Source organism: Equus przewalskii, chromosome 3 (genome assembly GCF_037783145.1).
Source record: "Equus przewalskii isolate Varuska chromosome 3, EquPr2, whole genome shotgun sequence".
Classification (NCBI taxonomy): Eukaryota; Metazoa; Chordata; class Mammalia; order Perissodactyla; family Equidae; genus Equus; species Equus przewalskii.
The window spans coordinates 87,986,601-88,011,079 of record NC_091833.1 but is presented as its reverse complement, the minus strand read 5'-3'; the positions used below and the strand labels follow the sequence as shown (position 1 = coordinate 88,011,079).

The 24,479-nt window shown below is 37.7% G+C and overlaps 1 protein-coding gene across 2 annotated transcripts in view; it reads left to right on the top strand.

Moving 5' to 3' along the window:
* The window catches only part of WDR19 (WD repeat domain 19), a 92,235-nt gene that overhangs the window by 39,394 nt on the left and 28,362 nt on the right, over positions 1-24,479 (top strand). For both annotated transcript variants that reach the window (XM_008520684.2, XM_070615128.1), the window contains 14 exons: positions 1,660-1,809; positions 5,960-6,107; positions 6,235-6,439; positions 8,696-8,855; positions 9,062-9,172; positions 11,242-11,351; positions 14,773-14,830; positions 16,962-17,102; positions 17,183-17,265; positions 17,743-17,826; positions 19,327-19,473; positions 19,797-19,921; positions 21,872-21,984; positions 23,754-23,822. In XM_008520684.2, coding sequence (XP_008518906.1) covers positions 1,660-1,809; positions 5,960-6,107; positions 6,235-6,439; positions 8,696-8,855; positions 9,062-9,172; positions 11,242-11,351; positions 14,773-14,830; positions 16,962-17,102; positions 17,183-17,265; positions 17,743-17,826; positions 19,327-19,473; positions 19,797-19,921; positions 21,872-21,984; positions 23,754-23,822 — 1,704 coding nt within the window. The remainder of the gene's footprint in view (positions 1-1,659; positions 1,810-5,959; positions 6,108-6,234; positions 6,440-8,695; positions 8,856-9,061; positions 9,173-11,241; positions 11,352-14,772; positions 14,831-16,961; positions 17,103-17,182; positions 17,266-17,742; positions 17,827-19,326; positions 19,474-19,796; positions 19,922-21,871; positions 21,985-23,753; positions 23,823-24,479) is intronic.

Genomic DNA, 24,479 nt, shown 5'->3' with positions numbered 1-24,479 from the left:
TTGACTATTACAAATGAAGCTTCTATGAACATTCATATACAGGTTTTTGCTTGAACCTAAGTTTTCATTTTTCTGTAATAAATGCCCAGGAGTAAATGTGAAGATGCCAGTTCACATCCACTGTGAGGGCTATAACCAAAAAGTCAGTTGGTGAGGATTTAGAGAAATCAGAACCCTTATGCACTGCTGGTAGGAATGTAAAATGGTGCAGCTGCTTGGGAAAACAGTCTGGCATTTCTTCACCAGGTTAGACAGGGAGTTACCAAATGACCCAGAAATTCTACTCCTAGGTATACCCAAGAGAAATGAAAATACATGTGCACACAAAACCTTATACATGAGTGTTCATAGCAACATAGTAATAGAAAAGGTAGAAACAACCCAAATGTCCATCAACTGATGAATGGATAAATAGCATATGGTATGTCTATATAATGGAATATTATTTAGCAACAAAAAGGAATAATATCCTGATACATACTACAACATAGATAAAACTTGAAAACATTTTGTTAAATAAAAGAAAGCAGTCACAAAAGATCACATATTATATGATTCCATTTCTATGAAATGTCCAGAGTAGTCAAATCTATAGAGACAGACTAGGGGGTTGGGGAAAATGAGAAATGACAACTAAATGAGGCTTCTTTTTGAGGTGATAAAATGTTTTAGAATTGATTGTGGTCAAGAGTTATACAACTCTGTGAATATACTAAAAACCATGGAGTTGTAGATTTTAAGTGGGTAAATTATATGGTATGTGAGTGATATCTCAATAGGCTATTCAAAAATGAAACTGTAGGCATCCTTATCAGTTAGGCATATCTGTGTGGGTCTATTTCTGGCTTTTCTGTTCTATTCCAATGATCTGTGTGTCTGTCTCTCCACCAATACTACACAGTCTTGATTACTGTAGCTGTAAAAAAAAATTGAAATTGAATAGACAATTTTCCCACTTTATTCTCTTTTTTCAAAATTGTTTTTAGCTATTCTAGTTCCTTTGTTATTTCATATAAATTTTAGAATAATCTTGCCTATATCTACAAAAAATTTTGTTGAGATTTTTATTGGCGTAATATTAAACCTCTATATCAGTTGGACAGAATTAACATGTTTACTGTGATGCCAATCCATGAACACAGACTACCTCTCCAATTATATAAATCTTCTTTGTCTTCTATGATTTTGTAGTTTTCAGCATACAAGTCCTGCGCATGTTTTGTTAAATTTGAAAATTTTGGTGTCTATATGTTCATTGCTAATATATAGAACTACAATTGATTGTATCAGGTAGTTTTTTGTTTTTATTTTAAACTTAATTTTATAATTTATTAATAGCAAAAATGTTTAAAATAACGTGATTCAAAAGTTATTCTTAAATAATAAGGGTATTTTCTGTAAGTGGAAAGTCTGAAAATCAATTAAACTTTAATATCTGAGAATTTTAGAATCCATAGACTGTTGAATCACATGTACATTCTCATTTCACTTATTTTCTTGGGTCTGTACCTTGCGCCTATAGTAAGTATTCTCAGAGTCTTCCTTCATCAAAAATATGACATTTTTTCTCTTCAGATTAGAAGTATGTTTAACATAAATGCTGAAAGTCAACATTTTCTTGACAACCTTTTATATTTCCATGACTGGATTTTTTTCTAGACTGGTGTCATTCAGTATTTCTACATTGAAGACTGGCAATTTGTCAATGATTATCGACATCCTGTCAGTGTGAAAAAGATTTTTCCTGACCCAAATGGGACCAGATTAGTTTTCATTGATGAAAAAAGCGATGGATTTGTCTACTGTCCAGTAAGTCTAGAAAAGTTTTTAAATGCTTGTTTTTAAAGAATGCACCATATGAAGAAAACTGCTTTTAAAATATGTTTCATATATAAAATCCTCTTAAACATCGCCGAGGATTATAGTACTTTGTTATCATGTTTGTAAGACATTTGCATGACTGTTTACATCAAGAAAACTTTTTCTGTTATTCTGCAACTTTTTATGGTTGCAGAATAGATTTTCCAGAGAGATTTTTTTCATGGAAAAAACAGTTATTGTATTCTGTACCACTTTTAATATTATTTACTGCGCAGTATCATGGTGTATCGTCATGTACATGACTTTCTCTCCAGATGAGCAAAAAGCTTCAGAGGGAAGGGACTACACCCTGTCATATCTGCCCACAGGTATGGTCCCTGCCACCCTGTCATATCTGCCCACCTCAGTTGATTTTCCTCTTTCCTTAAAGATGCTGGACGCAAAGAAAAGGTATTTTTGTATTAGATGATTAAAAACAGATGGACCCATTTTTAGAATCAGTTACTATTATTTTTAAACATCCTTGGCTTTTTTGAAAATAGATTTAGAAAGAGGAATTGTGGTGTTTTTACATCATTTGATGTACTTGGGTTTTTCATTTATTTTTGATATCTGGTTAATGATTTGCTGCGTTCTTGGTCACAGTCCACATAGCCTACAGCTGCTCTTGGACCCTTTAACTGCTCCCCAGGTGTCTGAGCTTTGCCTTAGTGAAGACGCCATTCAATGAAGACAGCTTTCCCCTCACCACACACTTTGCTAGATACTAAGACTTCCTTCCTTCTGTTTCTCTCCCTCTCTCTTTCTTCCTGTCTTCCCTTCCTTTCTTTCTCTCCCTATCATTTTTTATTATCTTTCTTTCTTTGACAGATATAAAAGGCTTCCACAAGAGTGCCTCTATTATTTATTCTTATTCTTATTATTTATTCTCAACCCATTCCTCTCCCAATCACAAAACAGAATAAGAAAAATGACGTAAATGTAAAGATAACCTTGAGTTCCCTCTACTTAATAAAGAAATTCGGTGTGTACAGATCTCCTTTCTGTAACGGGGTGTAAGCAGAGCTGCCTTGCTTGCCCTGTGCAGGTTCACCGCCAGTGGAAACTGCTGCTTAGACAGGGCACACAAGAGGTTCGGAGGGTAAATCAGGTGTCTGACAGCAGTTCAAGTCAGACCTGGGGTCTGAGTGCTAGGGAAAGGGCAGAGACCTGCCCTACTGGCCAGCCCAGTGGCATAGTGGCTAAGTTTGCACTCTCCACTTCAGCGGCCTGGGGTTTGCAGGCCCGGATCCCAGGCATGGACCCAGCACCGCTCACCAAGCCACTCTGTGGCAGCTCCCTCATGAAACAGAGGAAGATTGGCACAGATGTTAGCTCAGTGACAGTCTTCCCCAAGCAAACAAGAGGAAGATTGGCAACAGACGTTAGCTCAGGGCCAATCTTCCTCACACACACACACAGAAAAGGACCTGCCCTAAAAAATGTGATGCACTTTTCCTTCTCTTTTTACAGTTTTCCTTTCCTTAGTAATTTCTGCAAGAGAGGCTAGTATGAGCTCCCTCATGGGGTTGGGGTGAGGTTTCAGTGAGTTGATTTTTCCATACGCGTGATCAGGTTCACGGTAGCTGTTTAGCTGCTGTTAGTTAAAGCCCTGCCCTCTTTACCTCTTTACCACCCTAAACCTCTCAAGTTCTGCCATTAACTCACTTGTTGCTGCTCATCTCCACAGCCTTTTCCAACTCTAACCTACAGCTCAGTTAAGTTTTAAGAAGAAAAACCACACAGAAGAATGACTCTATGAGAGCACAGGCTGTCCCCAACCCAACGTGCGGAAGGGTCTTAGCTTTTATCCAAATTAAGATCTCATTCGTAGGTTAGAATTTTAGGAGTTTGGGCGGGATATCTGAGGGGAGTGTGGTGCCATAGGAATAAATTCCTCTGTTAAATAATACCCAGTCTTTCTAGAGTAAGGCCAGCTTGGCCAGGAAAGGAAAAGAGGGCTTGTGGTGTGGGGCCTTCCCTGCGGCCTCACACACGGGGGAAGGCTGCGCTAAGGCCCTTGGACTCTTGGCCAGTGGGCTGTGCATTTTATTTGATTTGAGCCCCCACCTTGTCTGCATGCTGCTATTGCAGCTCCATTTCCCACTCGGCATCAAAAAGTGTGAGAGAAACATTGCTCCTGTGATGTACCTGTATGAAAATATCTAACTATTAAACTACAACTATTCCTCTTTAAAACTCTTCTATTTACTTGCAGTTTCCCTTCATATGTATATTTATTCAACCTGCTTTTCCTCACTGTGTGGATGGTAGGGAAGTGACTCATGTTGTATAGGGAAAGATCCCTTTTTTCTTATGTGGGCCCTAACCTTGTACCCCATCACTCCTTATATGCCCATAAAGGATGACTTGTATTATATTATAGAAAGTTCGCAAACATGTTGCCCTTGAGAGAGGCAGTAGAGTGTAGTAGTTAAGTGCATGGACTTTAAAGACAGACAGACCTGGATATAAGATGAGGCATAATAATAACTAATACTTCTGTGCTGAGTACTCTTTACATATATCAGGGATCTCTTTTAATTCTCATGGCTGCCCCAGAAATAAATACTTGTCTTATTGCCATTTTACAGATGAATAAATTAAGGCACAGAAAAGATTAGTAACTTGTCCAGGGTCACACAGCCAGCAAATGGTATCAGTGGTCTGAGCCCAGGGGCCTTCCTCCAGAGCTCTCACTTGGATGGGATTCCCAGGTTCCCATCTATAAACTGAATACAGTTCTAGTGCCTACTTTGTAAATAGGATGATGCACATAAAGCTTTTAGTACAGTGTTTGCCACATAATAAGCACTCAACAAATGGTTACCTTTTTAAAAAAATTTTACCACCAGTCAACTGGCACTGGTGGGCTCATCTTTACAAACTGAGCGTCAGGATCGCACAGTGGTTAGAAGCCTAGACTGTGGAACCAGGCTTCCTGGGTTCAAGTCCTGGGTCTTCACCTTGTTAACTGTGTGACTTTGGGCAAATTTCTCGGTGCCTCAGTTTCTTCATCTGCAAATGAGCATAATAACAGTACCTGTCTTGTCGAGTGTGAGGTTAGAATTGAATGAGGTTACATGTGTAAGTAATCAGTACAATACCTGGTAAGCAACACTATCCAGTAGAAATATAATTTGAATCGCATATATAATTTAAAATTTTTTACCAGCTACATTTTTTTAAAAAGGTGAAAACAAACAGGTGAAATTGATTTTAATAATTAATTTAACTCAATATGATCATTTCAATATGTAATCAATAATATAAAAAATTATTAATGAGATGTTTTACACTCTTTTTTTGATACTAACGCCTTGAGATCCAATGTGTGGTTTACACTTACACACATCTCAATTCAGACAAGACACATTTCAGTGCTCAGTAGCCACTCGTGGGTATTAAATAGCCACTGTATTGGCCAGCACAGCTCTATAGCATTAGTTATTCTGATTTGCAGGAGTTTTATATTTCATTCTCATTTTGAGAGAAAGATAGGGAGGAGGCAGGTAGTTCTCAGCTCCACATTCAGGATGTATAGAATCCTGTCTGCCTGAGTTATGGAATATATGGATTGATTATTTCCTAAAGGTCATATTATAGTAACAGTACATTTTATGTTTGTTGGAATACATTGGTTTTTAAATAAAACATACCCAGCAGAATTTAGCTAAATTTTAAATCATGTATGAATTAATTTCTGTTTCTTCTCTAGTTGGAATATTTCTAAACCAGTGTTACTGAAAATTTTCTAAACACAAGTGTATTCATAGTTTTAAATTTCCATCGTCTTGAGCAGCGTCAGCTTTTTTTTCTTAACCTGAACCTTTGTGTCCACACTTATAGTTTTTCCTGCAAATTTACCAAATTTTAGGTAAAACCCTTGGTTTGACATATAACAACAGTTTTTTTTTTCAAGCTAGCCCTAGTATAGGAATGGGAAAAGAAACTTTCCTTTCTCTTACGGTTGGAGTGTCATCGGGTCGAATGTGGGTTGTAAGCTATGCCAGCTAAGGCTGCAAACAGGCTGCTACCAAGACACGTGGTGATGATTTCTGTACAGACTCAAGGCAATTCTGTAAATCCTGTTTTGTAGGTTAATGATGCTACCTATGAGATTCCAGATTTCTCACCAACCATTAAAGGTGTTCTTTGGGAAAACTGGCCAATGGATAAAGGTGTATTTATTGCTTACGATGATGATAAGGTGTACACTTATGTCTTTCACAAGGACACTATACAAGGTACTTACACCTTTTTGTACATTCATTGATAAATAAATTTCCATTGCAGTGAAATTAAAACATTCCTTTCTGATGCTTGTGGTGAGTATTAGCTTTTCAGCATTAATATGTCTGTTTTATAATATAGGATCCAAGGTCATTTTGGCTGGTGGCACCAAAGTTCCCTTCTCTCATAAACCTTTGCTGTTATATAATGGAGAGTTGACCTGCCAGACACAGAGTGGAAAAATAAACAACATCTACCTTAGCACGCACAGCTTCCTCAACAGTTTAAAAGATGTGGGGCCTAACGAACTGAGACAAATGCTGACACAGACTTTAATGCTAAAAAGGTAGGGTTTAAAACAGTTCTCTGGAGCTTCTCATTTGCTTTTGTGATTTTAAGGTCAAATCCTATTAAAACCGATGGAGATAATAGTATTTACCTTGTTTACTTCACGGGATTATTGTGAGGCTCTGATAAGATAATGGATATGAGGATGTGTACCAATTCTAAAGGAAGTACTGTTATACTCTTGGTGCTTTATTCCAAGAAAAGCCCTTCAGAACAAAAAGGTTTCTAATCACGCGAATAGCGCAATTACCTTGAAATTCTAGGAAACCTAATTATTTCAACAGTATCTTAATTTCATCGTAATAAAATTTGATTTTGCCTTGCTTTTTCCTCTTCCCTTTTAGGGCCAATGGGAATTCCTGTGTGGTCTAATTCTTCTGACTCTCTTAAACGTTGCTGTTTCTCAGGGTCCCCTGAGCTCCCTTCTTCTCACTCTAATTATTCTTCTTGGGTGAATCTCCTCTACGTACATGACTTTGGTACCATCCATACAAGACTGACTCCAGATGTGCGTCTTCAACTTAAACCTGTGTTTACCACTGCCTACCAGTCATCTGTATTTGGGAATCCATGAGCTCCTCAAGCTTGCCCAGTTTAAAACAGCTCATCATTTTCCCCAGCCCTCTCTACTCCCCCTGTCCTAATCACACATGAACATCCCCCAACACACACTTACACCTACACACACACACCCCTGATCCTTTTCTCCTCCTGTATCCCCGCATCTTAACTCAGGCCCTCACTTGGAATAATATATAATGCAACCACTTCCTGGCTCCTCTCTCTGCTGACAGCCTCATGACACTCTAATCTCTTCACACACTTGAAAATGGGTCTTATCCTCTCATTCCCCTGCTGAAGATCTTTCACTGACCTCCCATCACCCTTAGGAAGAAATCCCTGCTCCTCAGAGACCTCAGCGTGACATACTAGGCACTTGATGATTTGATACCAGCCTTGACTGTGCCCACTTCTCCACTCCCTCTGTGCCACTGGCTGCTGGAATTAGATGTTTTTCATGCTTCTTTGCCTTGGCACATGCTGCTTTCTCTTCCGGGAATGAACTTCCCCTATCTCTGTACGTAGTTAACTCCTCCCTCTTCACCATTCATCGGAGCCCTCTCCTGCCCCAGGAAGCCTTCGCCTGACCGACCACTGGCAGTCTAGGTTGGGGACCTCTCTGATATGTCATCTCAGAGTCAGGATGCAGTATACTCAGTGGTTTAGAGCACTTTACCACTTTCCACCGTGTGACTTGGGCTAGTCTTTGAAGACCTCTAAGCCTCACTCTCCTCATCTTTAAGAAGAAATAGTAATACGTGGTGGATACAGTTGTTAGGGTAATCCAGTGAGAGAATTTATGCATAGTACTTAGCACAAAGACTCGCATATTGTAAGCGCTGCATTGTCTCTGTCATACTGTGTTATAGTCATCTGCTTACTTCTGTCTCTTCCACCTTTCCCAATTGTGACCACCTAAAGGACAGTGACTTTGTTTGATCTTTGTGTCTTGGTTCCAAGCACAGTTCCTGGCACATAATAGGTACTCAGTAAATGTGTTGGATGGAAAAATGCATAGGTGAATAGATGGATAGACGTAATATATTCATTAATGTAGGAATTCCACAAAAAGCTTAATTGGTACTTACGGTCATGTTTTAAATCAGAAGTCAGCAAACTTTTGCTGTTATGAGCCGAATGGTAAGTATTTCAGGCTTTAAGAACCATAGGATCTCTGTCACAACTACTCAAGTCAGCTGTTGTGGCGCAAGAGCACCCGAGAATTGGTACAAATGGGCTGATGAATGGCCGTGTTTCATTCGAACTTATTTTCAAAAACAGGCAGCTGAATGGATTTAGCCTGTAGGCCACAGTTTACTGACCCCGGTTTTAAACTTACAAATTTATAGAAATAGAGTAGTAATTTTATTAGACTTATGTGAGAACAAAAATAATTTTCATGTATGTGTGAAGTAAACCAAAAAGTAAATAAATAAATAGAATTAGTCGTTAATGAGAGAGGGTGGTTACACAGAGTAGATTCAGATTAATAAAAGAAATTCAAGGAAAAACATCTCCAAAAAAGGAAGAAAAGTTTCTGTAGTTTTTCATAATTTGGAAATGATGATCACAGATTAAGAAACGTTTTGCAAAATTTATCTAGGCCGTAACACTAAATTATATGTAATCTGAAAATTACCTAATAGGGAACAAGTAGAGTGCCCTGATTAAGCTTTATGTACTCAAATCCTAGGTTCTCCGATGCTTGGGAAATGTGCAGGATTCTGCAGGATCACGCTGCCTGGAACGAGTTGGCCAGAGCTTGTCTGCACCACATGGAAGTGGAGTTTGCAATTCGTGTTTACCGGACGATCGGAAATGTTGGCATAGTGATGTCCTTGGAACAAATAAAGGTAAGCATTTTACAAGACCTACCAGTTTAGGATTTAAATCTTATTTATTCAAAGGTTTTACATTTATGCAGTTACTCTTAGCTATCTCATAAACACGTTAATTGATAAAACAATTACCACTTCCTACTAAGCGAAGTATTTTTTTTTTAAAAGAAAAAAAAGTAAACCTATGTATTTCTTCTCATTAACACTGCTTCTATTTGTAGGGAATAGAGGACTACAGTCTTTTGGCAGGACACCTTGCCATGTTTACGAATGATTTCAACCTGGCTCAGGACCTGTACCTTGCATCCAGCTGTCCTGTTGCTGCCCTGGAGGTATGGTAGCAAATAAGCAGGGGCAGAGGAATGTGTAAAGGAGGCTCTCACCTTTTGTATTTAAAGTTAAAATTTCTTGGTACCAGACACCACATGCCTTCCCCCTCCTAAAATTTAGACTGCAGCTTTAAGAACCCCTGAGTACTCATTAACTTCAAAACATTTTCATTCTACGTTCTGTGGAGCCATAAAAGGCATGATACTGTAATATTATAAAATAATTTAAAGTCTAAATGTGTCCGTAGAGAATAGACTATGTAACTTCCAAAAACATATCCAAATAAACACAGCCACCGTTTATTGAGTGCTCACAGGTGCCAGGCACTTTGCTAAGCACTTAGCATATTTTAGTCAGTTTAACCCTCACAACAATTCTGTGAGATAGTACTATTATTTTCTCTATTTTCTAAATGGGAAAACTGAGGTGCATTTATCCTCTATCTATTGTATGAACTTCTCTTGTGTATTAAGAGGTGGGCTAAGGACTAGTGTACCATCACTAGCTCCCCAGAGGTGAGCACTGCAGGGAAAGGACTAGCACAGAGTGAAGGACCCAGTTCAACGCAAGGAAGGAGAGAGATGTGGCTGCCCGGAGTAGTGATTAAGAACACGGACTTTCGAGTCGGGCATGTCTGGGTTCAAATCCCAGCTCTGTGTAAACTTGGACAAGTTATCTTATCTTTACGTGCCCAAGATCCCGTTTCTTTAAAGTTGGGATAACTACTTAGCCCACAGGGTTGTTGTAAAGATTTAAAACTGAGATTAGATTTTTTGGAACAGTGACCTAGCAGTTGTAAAGACACAAAAGGGGTAGCTGTTGTCATTACCATTTTTCCACCTCGAACCAGCATTTCCACAACTACGTAGAGGAGTTGGTTTTGAAAACATATTTGCGATTAATATCACAACTTCCCTTGTTCAAACTATTTTATAGCAAATTTTAATTTTAAGTTTTAAGTGAACTAAATTAATTTCTTTAAGAGGAAATTGAAATAATTTTACAGTGTTATTTAAGGTCATTGAGGACACCCTGAGAAGCTTTCAGAACTTGGATTGGTATGCACTAACGTAGGAATATGCTGTGATGAGTGAGGGCAAAGACGTCATCTTAGCTCTTCTGCCTTTTGCTGTGGACACTTGTCACGTGAGACTAGATTTGTAAAGGATTTGAGGTGATGGCTTCACAGTGGAGACGGGTGATTGCTCCCTGTCGTTCCTTAGCCTCACTTTGAAGGCCGATGAGTTAGCTAGATAAAGAGATCAGAGGCGAAGCCCTACTGCCCGACTCTGCCACATACTAACAGTGTGAGTTCATGTGCAAAACTAGCCTCTCTTTACCTCAGTCTCTGAATCTCTAAAATGGGCGCAAGAACAGTTGATTGCAAAAGGCCTAGTTGTGAAAAGTAAAAAAGCTCGTGCCCTAGAACAGTGCCTGGCAGAAAACAGCCCTTGAAAAATGTTAGCTATTATTAATTCTTTACAAAGTGTGAATAAAGTGAGGAGTGATCTCTAAAAACTCTTTAATAATTAGTTTATATTTGAAATTGTGCACCAGACACAGATAGAAGACCTCGGGAGCCAGGGAGAAAGACTCATTCACTTTGATTTATGTGTGCTATTATGCATGTTGTGACATAGCTTCAGATTTTCTCAGAAAATAATATCAATTCCTATAGTAAAGTATTTCTCAACTTTTGTAATCTGCCCTCTAAGAAGAAAAATTAGTTTTAATTTAATTAATTGAACTTTAATTCAATTTTTCCCTATTGAGAAAAATTAAATACTAAAGATAAAGTTTTTGTTGGATAGGATTGAGTTTTAGAGAGCCACAGACCACTGTAATAACTCAGAGGTTTTTGCTCCCCAAGAGCAAAAAAAATTTTCACCTCCTTGGGGCTCTGTCGCCCCCACTGAGAATGTATGCCATAGAAATGTATTATCTTTGCAAAGATCAATTCCGTTTTTTAAACAAAAAGTTTTTGTAATCACTCTTATTAAAACTAGCGCTATATAGTGACTGTACAAAATAATTTGTTCATTTGAAATTAAGACCTTTCTCTTCCTGATAGATGAGAAGGGATTTACAGCACTGGGACAGTGCTCTACAACTGGCCAAGCGTTTAGCCCCAGACCAAATACCATTTATATCAAAAGAATATGCTATTCAGCTTGAATTCACGTGAGTCCTCCTCTTTGTATGTTTTAATCGGTATCTAATTACTGAATATCTTCAATTCTAAGCTGCCATTTATTATAAGGCTCTCCACTGACTTAATAATTGCTGAAGAGGGAAAAAGCCGTATTAATTGTACATCCAAAAAATATTTTTTCTAACTAATAATGTCTTATCCATGCATTTACCCACTTTCATTTTCAGCATCAAAATCTAAGTTTGGGTCCAAGCCTTTTCTACATTTAGAGTCTGAATATTGTTTTGAATCACATTTGGCCAGCAACACTTATGCATAGCATCAGGGTGACATACCCCTTTTCATAACCTTTGCTCATGATCTTGACCCCCTTGAACATTTTGAGGATTTGAAGTGTAATTTCCAGGTATAGTGAAAAATACCAAGTTTTAGTCTATAACTTCCATTTGCTTAAATTTGTAGTTTTTCTTTTTTGTTAATTGAATTGCATATGGATAAAAATTCAACAGTTAATGTTGAAAATCAAGCCAGAAGCTTTTCACGGGCAGATATTCAGTGCTTGAGTAATGATCCTTCATGATGCGTAAATAGGCTTCACAAATCTTTCCTACCTTTGGAAATGCCGTAATCTATTCTGAGAGATTTAGAATTTTCTAATGCTCCTAATTGCTTGACAGTCTTAATTTTCAGAAGTCTTAATCAACAGACTATACATTTTTATTTCAATGCTGCATAAAGTGTAATTTTAGAGGCATTCAGGATCCAGCTTTAAGCTCACACTCAGCCATGGTTAATGCTACTAGTGCAAATACCTGCAGAGACAACAAAGGAATAATTTATTTGCAAATATAAGTTCACACGTGTATGTACAATGACACCACATCACAACCGGACAATTACCTTTCAGGTTCATTGTAAGATACATTCCAATTTCAAAAATAGTGACATGTAGAAAAATATTATTCTTTGAACAAAGAAAATATGGTTTTAACATTTGATTTTTTACAAAAACATTTTTATATAGTTCTTTATTTTCATACAGACTTTGGATTCATTAAGAATATGACACACAGATAATAGTTGGAGAAATTATTCTATCAAAAAGTATTCTTTGGGGCTGGCCCATAGCCGAGTGGTTAAGTTTGTGCACTCCGCTTCAGCCCAGGGTTTCACTGGTTCGGATCCTGAGTGCGGACGTGGCACTGCTCATCAGGCCATGCTGAGGGGGGCGTCCCACATAGCACACTAGAAGGACTTACAACTAGAATATACAACTATGTATGGGGGGGCTTTGGGGAGAAGAAGAAGAAGAAGAAGAAACAAGATTGGCAACAGATGTTAGCTCAGGTGCCAATCTTTAAAAATATATATATATTTTTAAAGTACTTTTTATTTCTAACCAGGATACCTTATTTTAAATTTTCCATTTTGCAAATGAAAACTTTTTGGATATTTTATTTCTTCTTAATCAACCTTGATTTACATTTGTCACCTTTCTGCCCCTTACAAAGTAAATCCATACATTAAAAAGGACAAATTGGAATCTTAGGGCATAACACAAGGGACAAGGCCCAGTGCCCTGGGCCTCCATCTCTATCCTGGAGGTGACAGAGTCTTAGAATACAGAACTTCTGTGCTAAAGAGAAAAGGGTCACTACATCGGGAGATGACCCCCCATATCCTGTCAGAGCACAAACACCCCAGTAACCCTTGGACCATCCAAAAGACATTGATTTTTTCTTCTTTCAAAGGAATTGAAGCTTTTGTAGTAGACTCTCAAACTGTCTCATTATAGTCAGATGAGCTGAGGCCAACGGACAGCCTATGCTTTCTTGTTGATATTTTTTAACCCTTCTGCTCAACACTTGACCAAGAAGCCACCAATTCCCAAAACTTTCACTGCTATTTGTATGCTGACCCCTGGACCCTGATCTAGACACATACCCTGGCCCCCAACAATCAGGAGGGTTTCCCTTGTGATAGCAGTAATTAACTAGGTATATCTCATCATCATCAAATATCTGAGTAGCCACCAGCTGCTGATTTTGACTGCTAAGGCCCTAGGTCTGTGCTCAGTTCCAACAGTTGGTTTCATTATGCATCCAAGACCTTGATTGGGTCAAAGCAGGACCAGTCTATCAACTGTGGGAGGGATTTAGCTCTCTAGTCTGGGATTAGCCTAATGAGCTAGATTCATATGGGAGTTCCAAAATAAAATAATAATAAAGTGAGTAAGCTAAAATAACATAAAAATAAAGTGAGAGTTCCAAAATCTTAACTTAGCATCTCCTAATTGGGCTTGCCATAGGAAAACCTCAGGCTCCTGAAGGAGGGACTTTCATTCCTGTAGTCAGGAGATACTCCTAGCTGTGTTGATGTCATTGCGTCCAAATATTAGAAATTTCCACTTAGAAACATTGCTGCCTGTGGAGCGCTGGGCTGTCCAAAACAAGGTTCTCAATCAGCGGAACAGCTTTTCTTCCAAAAGATTCCTTGTACACCAAGAGATGAGGAAACCGAGTGAGGCCTAGTTGAAAGACTTGCCTGAACAGATAAGGTGGAGCTCAAATGGATCTCAAATAATGCCATTTTCAGAGCCAATTAATTTATTCTGGAGGAGATGGTTTCTCAGGGGAAGATGGATCTCCAAGTGGGTCTTATGCAAATCATTGATCCATTCTGTCTCAAATAACAAAAACAAATTGAGATAATACATATGTCCTGTGGATCTGCAGATCCATGCTGGCATCAGTCATGGGAATAGGGAGTATTGCTATTTATATTGTGTATAATGCTTTTTATCAGAGTGAGAACCAGGATCCCCAATACTGTAATCCTCAGCGTGTTCCTCCATTTCTACCCAGATTCTCTGAATTCATATTCTATTTATAAATATTGGGTCTTTGGAAAATTCGTTGTTTTTTATGGTCACATATTGTCATTTAGTGCCCCAAAGGAGATGACCAAAAGTGGCCCATGAAATTTAATGTAGCTCCCCAAAATGCCTAGCATACAGCAAAGTTATTACCTTACAGTCTAGTATAATTCACCTTAATAATTATTTTTGAAGTAGCAAAATAATAATAGACTGCACTTGAAAAAAATGCTTGCATATATGTTGTATATCACATCTTTTGTGAGCCCAGGCAACTCAGTGACAAAGGTTATGTTTTAAATCTTATACAGTCGTGAGCTGCATAACGACATTTCAGTCAATGACAGACCAAATATACGACAGTGGTCCCCTAAGATTAGTACCATAGAGCCTAGGTGTGTAGTGGACTGTACCATCTAGGTTTGCGGAAGTGCACTCTATGATATTTGCACAACTACAAAATCGCCTAACAATGCATTTCTCAGAACGTATCCTCGTCATTAAGCAACATGTGACTGTATACGTAAATAAGATGCTTAAATATGTATTAAAATTCACTCTGATTTTTCTTTCAGGGGTGATTATGTAAATGCATTGGCTCATTATGAGAAAGGAATAACAGGTGATAATAAGGTAACCTTGAATAAAGATAAGAGATGCATTTTTATCTTTGGGTGTGTTATTTCCACTTAAATTGTCTTATTTGCACTGTATTTATTCAACATCTAGCATGTGAGCATTTTTTCAGTTTTTCAACAACTTTGCAAGGATATAGTTACATCATTTTAAAATATTTTAAACTCTTAAAAACTAAAGATGACAATATTTTTATCAGTCTAAAAAAGATACGTTTTCTTTTGCATCCTAAATATGAGCTGCTTATTAAGGCTGTAAGATTTTTCCCTTTCTACTTACAGGCTAACTAAGATTTTCATAAAGCTTTCCCTTTTACTCTTTTAAGAAGTTTCAATAACCACTTTAAAAGTGAATTCCCAGTCCATAGAAGTTCACCTACCATTTCGTCTCTCACGCTGCGTCTTTTATGATGAACCTGGAAAGCGTGCACTTTACCCACTATTCCAGCACATTCTCCCACCCCAGAATTTTAGCTCAAGAAGCTAAATTTTGCAATAAAATTGATGTTTTAGAGTTAGGTGATGTCTTGCAAAGGTTGAAAATCTTTTTATTTTCTGTTTTATATTTAACATTTCTATTACAAAAATAATACCATTTCATTATAGTGAATTTAAAAAATCACCAAAGTATGTTAACATGAAAAGTGAGATTCCAACATTCTCTTCTATATCCACACCCCTTAATGGTAACCACTATTAATGATTTCATGTATTTCCATCTAGAGTCTCTTCTAAGCATACAACTATGTATGTAATGTGGATTTTTCTAAATATGAAATCATTCTTTTTCATTCATTCAGCAAAGATCACCTGAGAATCAATTCTGTGAAAAGCAGCATTTTTCTTTCTTCATGGTCTTTCCAAGTCAATACATACGAATCTGTTTTAATCTTTTAAGAGCGTCTAATATTCCACTGTTTGGATGTACCATAGTTTTTTCATCCACTCCCTTATTGAATTATAGTTTGCTTTGGGTTTTTTTTACAATCAAAAACACTGCGATGAAAAGTCTACCTAGTAGGTGTATCTTTAACTACCTACGAGGGTATTTATGAGGGATATATTCTTACAGGTAGGATTTCTAGGTCATAAAATGTGTGCTTTAAAATTTGTATATTGCTGTCCAAAAAAATTGTAGTGATTCGTACAGCTATCAGTTGTATATGAAAGTGTCCATCTCCCCCACATTCTCATAACACTGAATGTTATCAATCGTTTTATCTCTACCAATTTGATTAGCAAAAAAAAAGACATTTTATGTGTGTTTGATTATTGGGGAAGTTGAGTACATTTTATTTATTTGTGGGCAAGTTGTGTCTATATTTTTATGAGTTGTCTAATCATGTCCTTTGCTCATTTATCTCTTGGGTTTTGACATTTTCTTTGGCTATGTCTGTTTTAGTTCATGCTTTATCGGTGTTCGCAAATACAGTAACTACTAGCCACATGTGGCTATTTAAATGATTTAAAATTAAATAACATTTAAAATTTAGTTCCTCTGTCATGCTAGCCATGTTTCAGTAGCCACTTGTGGCTATTAGCCACCATGTTGGACAGTGCAGATATAGAACATTTCCGTCATCACAGAATGTTCTACTAGATGTGCTCCTTTACATAAAATGTAATTTGATATTACATTTTACTAGTGCAGATTGGTTACTTGAAAAGTTCTTTAGCTATCTTTAATGAATTAAACAATTTTAAACAAATTAATAAAGTTTTTAATGTTTAATTATGCCTAGTAGAGAAATCTTCAATTTGATAAACAGTTTTTTCCTCTTAATTTTATTCATAGCGTTTATGTTATATATCCACTATATTACTTCTTACATAAAATTTTATACCAAGAAGACATACAAAGATATGCAAGGCATTATGACAAGGGATAGTAAAAATTTGATCATAAGCATAAAATATCTAGACATCTGAAGAAAAAAAATATAACTTTGTAACAGATGATTTTTAAAAAAAGACTCAATGTTACTTCAAAATCTTTAGATTTGCCTGAAAAGATTAATGAAAGTAGACCATAACCTTTGGGCTCGTTTTAAATTTAAATTAATTGTTTGGCTGAAATACATCATTTTAAGTTTGGGTCTGATTGTTAGTTATCGGCCTTATCCTTACAGGAGCATGATGAAGTGTGTCTGGCTGGAGTGGCCCAGATGTCCATAAGAATGGGAGACATACGCCGAGGGGTTAACCAAGCCCTCAAGCATCCCAGCAGGGTCCTTAAGAGAGACTGTGGAGCCATCCTGGAGAATATGAAGGTGAGCTTTTCCGTGTGCAAACATTCATGTGATCTTAGGCATAAAAAATTGAGTACTTTAATAATCTCATATTGTTTTAGCAATTTTCAGAAGCAGCCCAACTGTATGAAAAAGGTCTCTACTATGACAAAGCAGCATCTGTTTACATCCGCTGTAAGAACTGGTAAGAATTTGCTGGAATTTGTTCTGAGCAAGTGTGAAAGTGAATGGGTCCGATGGTCTCCCCACCTTTTTCCTTGCTGCTCCTCCTGCCTGTCTGTACGTCCTGTTCTGCCTATCTGGGCCTTCCTTCCATCTCCTTTTTCTTTTCTTATATGAGTTCGTATTTGTAGTTCTTTTTCCAGAGAACACCACATTCACTTGGTTTGGTATGGGGAAATCCGGATCAGATAAATTACTAGGGGAAAAAAAAGCCCTGTTGCCCCAAATTGTTAATGAACTAACCTTCATTTTCCCACAGTGGGTGGGCTGGTGGTGGAGGGTCGAGAGAAAAACCTGTTAAATCTTTTACCTGTAGGAGCCAAGATTTTAGAAAGATCATGCTAACTGTTTTTTGAATCCTAAAGACTAACATTTGATTGTAGGAAGCTCCTTTGGGAGTGACTATGGTGCTGATACTCTCCTAAACCTACCTTTCTAGGGCCAAAGTTGGTGAGCTTCTGCCTCATGTTTCTTCTCCAAAGATTCACTTGCAGTATGCCAAAGCTAAAGAAGCAGACGGAAGGTTTGCACGCTTTCTCAAATTTACACAAATTTAATGTTTTATAAACTAACTGTTAGTATTTGCAACCCTCTAAGAAAGGCAAAGTTGAGAAAGACAAAAATCGTCTTTACCCCTCACCTGGCCTGACATGGCAGACTATTGAATTTTCCTCATACTTCATATGCCTCAGTCGATCCTTTATATGTTCATATATAGACTACTATTTCCTTTTATTTGAGGGTTAAATACTAGAAGTTGGAATTTTGATATAAGATGACGTGAAAATGAAGTTAAGGGATAGTCATTTTATGAAGGAGGATAACTTAGTGATGCAGAGGGAAAGAAAAGTGAAGAGATGTGGATTCCACACCTATGGCTGCACCATTTAAGTCACAAAACAGTATTAAAATACAGCTGTGGACAGTTACCATCCTAAATAAACAAAGATCTCCTGCAACTTCGTACAAGAAACTCAAAGGTGCTAGGACGGAATAGGCCAAAGACAAGGAGGAGTCCCAGAGGAGGAAATACAATTCTGCAATTGTATTTCATGCGAACACGAAAGAGTTCTACTTCAGTAATAGTAAATTAAAGCAACAGTATATCATTTTAACCTATCATATTGGGATTTATTTTAAACTAATGATCATACTGTCAAAATGCACTTGTTGGTGGCCCAATGATGTCGTGGTTAAGTTCTTGCACTCCGCTTTGGCGGCCTGGGGTTCACAGGTTCAGATCCCAGGTGCAGACCTACACACTGCTCATCAAGTCATGTGGCAGCAGGCGTCCAATTCATAAAATAGAGGAAGATGGGCACAGATGTTAGCTCAGGGCCAGTCTTCCTCACACACACGCAAACATGCATTTGTTATACATGACTAATGGGGGGGTAAATTTCTAAAGCCTTTATGAAGCTATTTGGCAATATGTATTAAGAGATTTTTAAAGGTTAATACCCTCTACTTTCAGAAAAGTAACCTTAGGAAATAGATATTTATACACTGAATGTCTTGTTGAAATGGAAAGAGCTGGAGAGTTAATGGAGACTGAAGAGAAGTCTTGAGCTCCATCTAGAGGTCGACACACAAAGATTTTATATATCACTGTTAAACTACAGCTCTAATTGTGAAAAATTCCATATTTTCTGTTTTCTAAAATAAGCCTATATTACTCTTATAATCTTCCCAGTCAAAAAAAAACAAGTAAAATGTAAAAAAATTATATAGATATTGAAATGTGTTCATTTTCACATTTGGTGAATTCAATATTGGTATTTTAGTGTTCAATACTGGTATTTACAATTCAATATTGGTATTTTACTGTTTGTTTATAAACCCCTAAGAAGAACATTTTAGTGAGATGCTTCCTGGTATTCTTTCTGATGAAAAACAAAGAAGTTCAAGAAAAATAAGCAACCACCATCAATAAAAGAGAAAAGTGTCTCAAACATTTCTTGACATTTTTCCCCCAATTGTGACAGTGTTAAGAAAGTTTGTCCGAACTGAGTATTTCTTATAGATACAAAGAAGCTGTTCTGGCGTATGAGAATGCAAAACAGTGGAACAGTGTAATCCGCATCTATCTGGACCATCTCAACAATCCTGAAAAGGCCGTCAGTGTTGTCAGACAGACCCAGTCTCTGGATGGGGCCAAAATGGTGGCCAGGTAACATAATGCATTAATATTTTTGGACTCCAAAAACTAGCGTTAAAAGAAGAGCCCACTTCCTCTTATCAAATAAATAAATTCAAATGGAATATTTATTTTTTCCTACCTTTTTTATTAGGTCCAAATGTTTAAATTCAAATACTGTTTGTTGTGGTCAGCATATGAGAGTATGTTTGTCAGATATAAGCATATACTATAGAACTGCAGTTTAACTAATACACTTTTATTTTGAAATAATTTCTCATGGTTTAAAAAGATTTTATTTTGTAAATAACAAACTTAATTTAATGAGTCAAGCTAATGAAAGTACTTCGTTTTAGGTTTTTTCTACAGTTAGGTGACTATGGGTCTGCCATCCAGTTTCTCGTTATGTCCAAATGTAACAATGAAGCTTTCACACTGGCTCAGCAACACAACAAAATGGAAATATATGCAGACATTATCGGTAAATATCATTATTTTCCCTAATTTCTCTTTAAGATTTTTATCATAGAAACACTTTGACTCTTATGATCTAATGGTCAGATTGATGTACCCTCAAGCACACGTGCACACACCATTTAGACATAGACACACACGTATCCATATGTTACCTGTCAGATTCCAGGATCCCTGCTATCGCCTTAAAGGTAAGATGGAATTATAAGACCGTTTTCAGAAATTAAGGTTTTCTGGGTGAATTCCAAGAGATACCAGATTTCCCACATCCTGCTATTGATCAACCAGTGGGAAAGCAATCTTCCAAAACGAAGGTGACAGGACATGCAGAATGATATTTGAGAAAGTGAATATTTTCATAAATTTTTTAAATTGAGTTACAAATTAAGAATATATGATTACTTTGAAGAAGAGTGATATACGCAAGACGTGGTCTTTAAAGATTCGAAAGTCCAAAAGAGAAGTTTATAACCTGAGAACACCTGCTTATAGGTTTTCCTCCCATGTTTGCAATTACTCTTAGAAACTACTGAAAGAACTTTCAGATTTTCATTTTATGGGCCATTACTTGTGGTGGTGTTTTGCTTTGTTTGTGTGTGTATGTGGTAAAACATAGATAACTTAAATTTACCACTTTAACCATTTTTAAGTGTACAGCTTGGTTGCATTAAGTACATTCACACTGTGCAACCATCCCCACCATCCATCTCCAGACCTTTTTCGTCATCCTAGACTCAAACTCTGTATCCATTCAACAGTGACTCCCTGTTCCCTTCAACCCCTGGTAACCGCTGTTCTACTTTCTGTCTCTATGCATTTGACTATTCGTGGTACCTCATATAAGTGGAATCATAAAATACTTGTCCTTTTGTGTGATTTTGTTTTTTAAAATTCACAAAATGCCCATAAGAATTGATGATAGGAGTCATGAGAAAACTTTTGTTTCAGTCTGTCAGGGAACAAATAGGTAAAAGCATCTTCTAATATCTTAGGAAGTCATTCAGATAATTACTGAAAATAAATAGTTAAAAAAAAGAAGTACCGATAAAAGCAACATTAGAATTATTCATGTTTAACTTGACAGATGACACTTCTGTCCTAATGTTACAAATCACCATTGCACTAACACACTTCAGTTTTTCGAATTTCGTACGGATGTGGCTTATCCTATATCATGTACATACTCACCCCCACCCACCCCCAGAACAACACACACACTTCTCTCCACCTTTCTGTACCCGCTGCTCTTATAAACTCCCATCTGCCTTGGGCTGGAGGCACAGGGCGGATGTCGCTTGGGTAGCGTCCTGAGCCTCCAGCTCCTGTGGGTAAATGTAAACAGCGAGTGGCACGCCAGCAGCTTTGAGCTCCTTCTTCCTCTGTGCTTAATATGTTTAAGCCTCAAACCAAAAGAAAAGCAGTGATAAAGGAAAAATAGAACATCTGTTGTCCACTTGACTGTCATCTTCCTTACTTGTCTGACAAAGGCAGACAGACTGTTGTTTAAAGCAGGTGTCGCTGAGGAAGGGGGGCGGGTTCATGCGTATTACGGGGAACTTGGCTTCTGCTTGTTCTGCAACTCCAGGCAATTGGTGGTTGAGATTATAGTCCTAGTTGTTCCTGTTGTTTTAGGAAACGCGATTGAGACTCTTAAAGAATGGTAAAGGTCACTAAGGGTGATGTCAAACCGTACCCTAGATTCTCACAAAGCCTCATAATTCCTCTCCTGAGTCTTGTGTAGAGTGAAGAGAAGACGGAGCAGAGTTGATTTGTGGGGTAATTGTGATGAGTGTGTTTTGTGATGAAAACAGGCACGGATAATAACATTGCTATTTGCTGTTGAAAGTTTTTAATCACCTACTTTTAGATCAGCCGTTTTTAAGATCTTGTTTACCTTTTATTGCTAACGTAAAATAAGTTTTACTCAGATGTATTACTCAATGAGCTTCTGTTGTAGGTTCTGAAGACACTACTAATGAAGACTACCAAAGCATTGCCTTATATTTTGAAGGAGAAAAAAGACATTTTCAAGCTGGAAAATTCTTCTTGCTGTGTGGCCAATATTCACGAGTTAGTATTTGCCCAGAAAACATGCAGTGGACTCCGCAGGAACGAGTATAAGACTTATTTTTAAGTATCTTGTGTTCCCAGACACCCACGTGTGAAATCTCAAAGTCAATTTTAAAATCTTCCCCTCTCTGCCACACCCAGTCACATTCTTCCTCCATAATCTCTCTCACGTCTCTCTCTTTTCATTCTAACTTCCGTCAACTTAATCCAAACCAGGGTGACCTCACTTTAGATTTTTGCAGTATTTTCCTATTTTCCCTGTTTTTAGTTTCTCTCCCTATAACTCATCCTCCATTTTGTTCCCCAAATGGTAGTCGCTTTCATTGCTAAAGAGCCCCAAAAGCACGGGTTATGTTTCTCACAAAGGACAGAAATAAATGAAGCTGTGGGTGATGCTGTGCACTCATGGTGTGACAGGATGGTGATGCTGCATGGCACCTGTTCTGTTTGAAGGGCACAGCTGCTGCTCACCTCTGGAAACTTGTTGCCATTCAGGAGTTTGGGCCCAGTAATGCAAGATCATTTAATTTTTTCATGAGAAATAGAAGCCTGAGCCTCCCTACTTTAAAATATGGGCCCAGATATTTGTTTATACCTCACTGGCCAAAGAAACATGTCTGTGTGTGAATTCAGCCTTCAGGTCACCAATTTGCTGTTTATGGCCTCTTAAATACTAAGTCCAAACTCCTTAGCTCAAGAGAATTTCCACAATTTGACCAAGCAGCCTGACCTTCCCAATCTGGCATCCCCTGAAGAATCCTACATTCCCACTAGCCTTTTCCCATCCTTGTTCTTCATCTAGATTCTTCTCTGCCCTCTTTGTCACCTACCGCAGACCTGTTCATCTTCCAGGCCTTTTTCTTCTGTGACACCTTCAGGATCATCCCCATTTTAACCATCTTTTCTTCCTCAGAGCACCTATAGAACCAACTGGCTATACTGCTTATTTGTCTGTCTTTTTTTTTTCTTTTTCTTTCTCTTTATTTTTTTTTGTGAGGAAGATTGGCCCTGAGCTAACATCCATTGCCAGTCTTCCTCTTTTTGCTGAGGAAGATTGGCCCTGAGCCAACATCCATGCCCATCTTCCTCTGTTTTGTATGTGGGATGCTGCCACAGCATAGCTTGATGAGTGGTGCGAAGGTGCATGCCCAGGATCCAAACCCACAAACCCCAGGCTGCCAAAGCAGAGCACGTGAACCCAGCCACTATGCTACCAGGCCAGCCCCGGCGTATTTGTCTTTTAAACTTTTATAGCCTTAAATTTCTTCATAGATGTGGTGGTATGGTATTTAGGAGTTAGACAATTACGACTTAAAATAATTGTTTCCTTCTATCATCACATCACACAGATCTCCCCAATTAGATTGTACATAATACAAAAGGAGGGGCTATATCATTTCCTTCCTGGTATTCTCCATAGTGTCCAGCATAGTCTTATATACATGGTAGCAGGTTGTCAGTAAATATTTGTTGAATGAATAAATGAATGAAAATAATTAAATCTTCCTACTGAAAGAGGGTACATTTTTCATTTTTATTTCATCAGAAATCAGAAGTAGGTTCTTCAGAGGGTCAACTGGATCCTTCCATTTTTTTAAATTGCTCTCAGTCTTTTAAGTATATATTTTAAGACCCAGCACTGTACAAGCCCTTGGTTGAGATGAAGATACTTACACAAACTATAATTGCTTTGTGTGTGTGAACGCTTTGTTTTTCCCAATGTGAAAGAAGTCTGGAAATTTTTAATTGCTATACAATTCTCATTTCAGGCACTTAAACACTTCCTGAAATGTCCAAGCTCAGAAGATAATGCAGCAATAGAAATGGCAATTGAAACTGTAAGTCAACTCTGTAAGGAAACTTTTGATATTGTCAATAGTTTTAAATACTTTTTGGAGACATTTCCAAACATACACAAAAGTAGACTAAACCGTGTAACAAACTCCCTTGCACCCATCATCTAACTCCAACAGCTGTCAACACATGGCCAGTCTTATTTTGCTCATACCCCCACCCTCTTTCCCTGTATTATTTTAAAACAAATCACAGACATCGTGTCATTTCATTTGTGGACACAAAATCTCTCTCTAAAAGATACGAACGTTTGGATTTTCTTTTAGTTGTAACTTGTATACAGTAGAGTGCACAAATCCTAAGTATACAACTCAGTTAATTTTTTCATATATGTACACCTGTGTAACCCCCACCCAGATCAAGATAGAGAGCATTTCCAGCTCCCCAGAAGCCCACTCGTGTTGCTTCCCAGTCAGTGCCCCTCACCAAGGGTAGCCACAGTTCTGACTTCCATCCTTATGGATTGGTTTTACCTGTTTATGAATTTCATATTAGTGGAATTATACATATATACTCTTTTGTGTCCACTTTCTTTCAGTCAGCATTAAGTCTGCAAATGCATCTGTGTCACTGCACGTAGCCATAGTTCATTCTTATTCATTGCTGTGTAGTACTCCACTATGAGCATACCACAATTTATT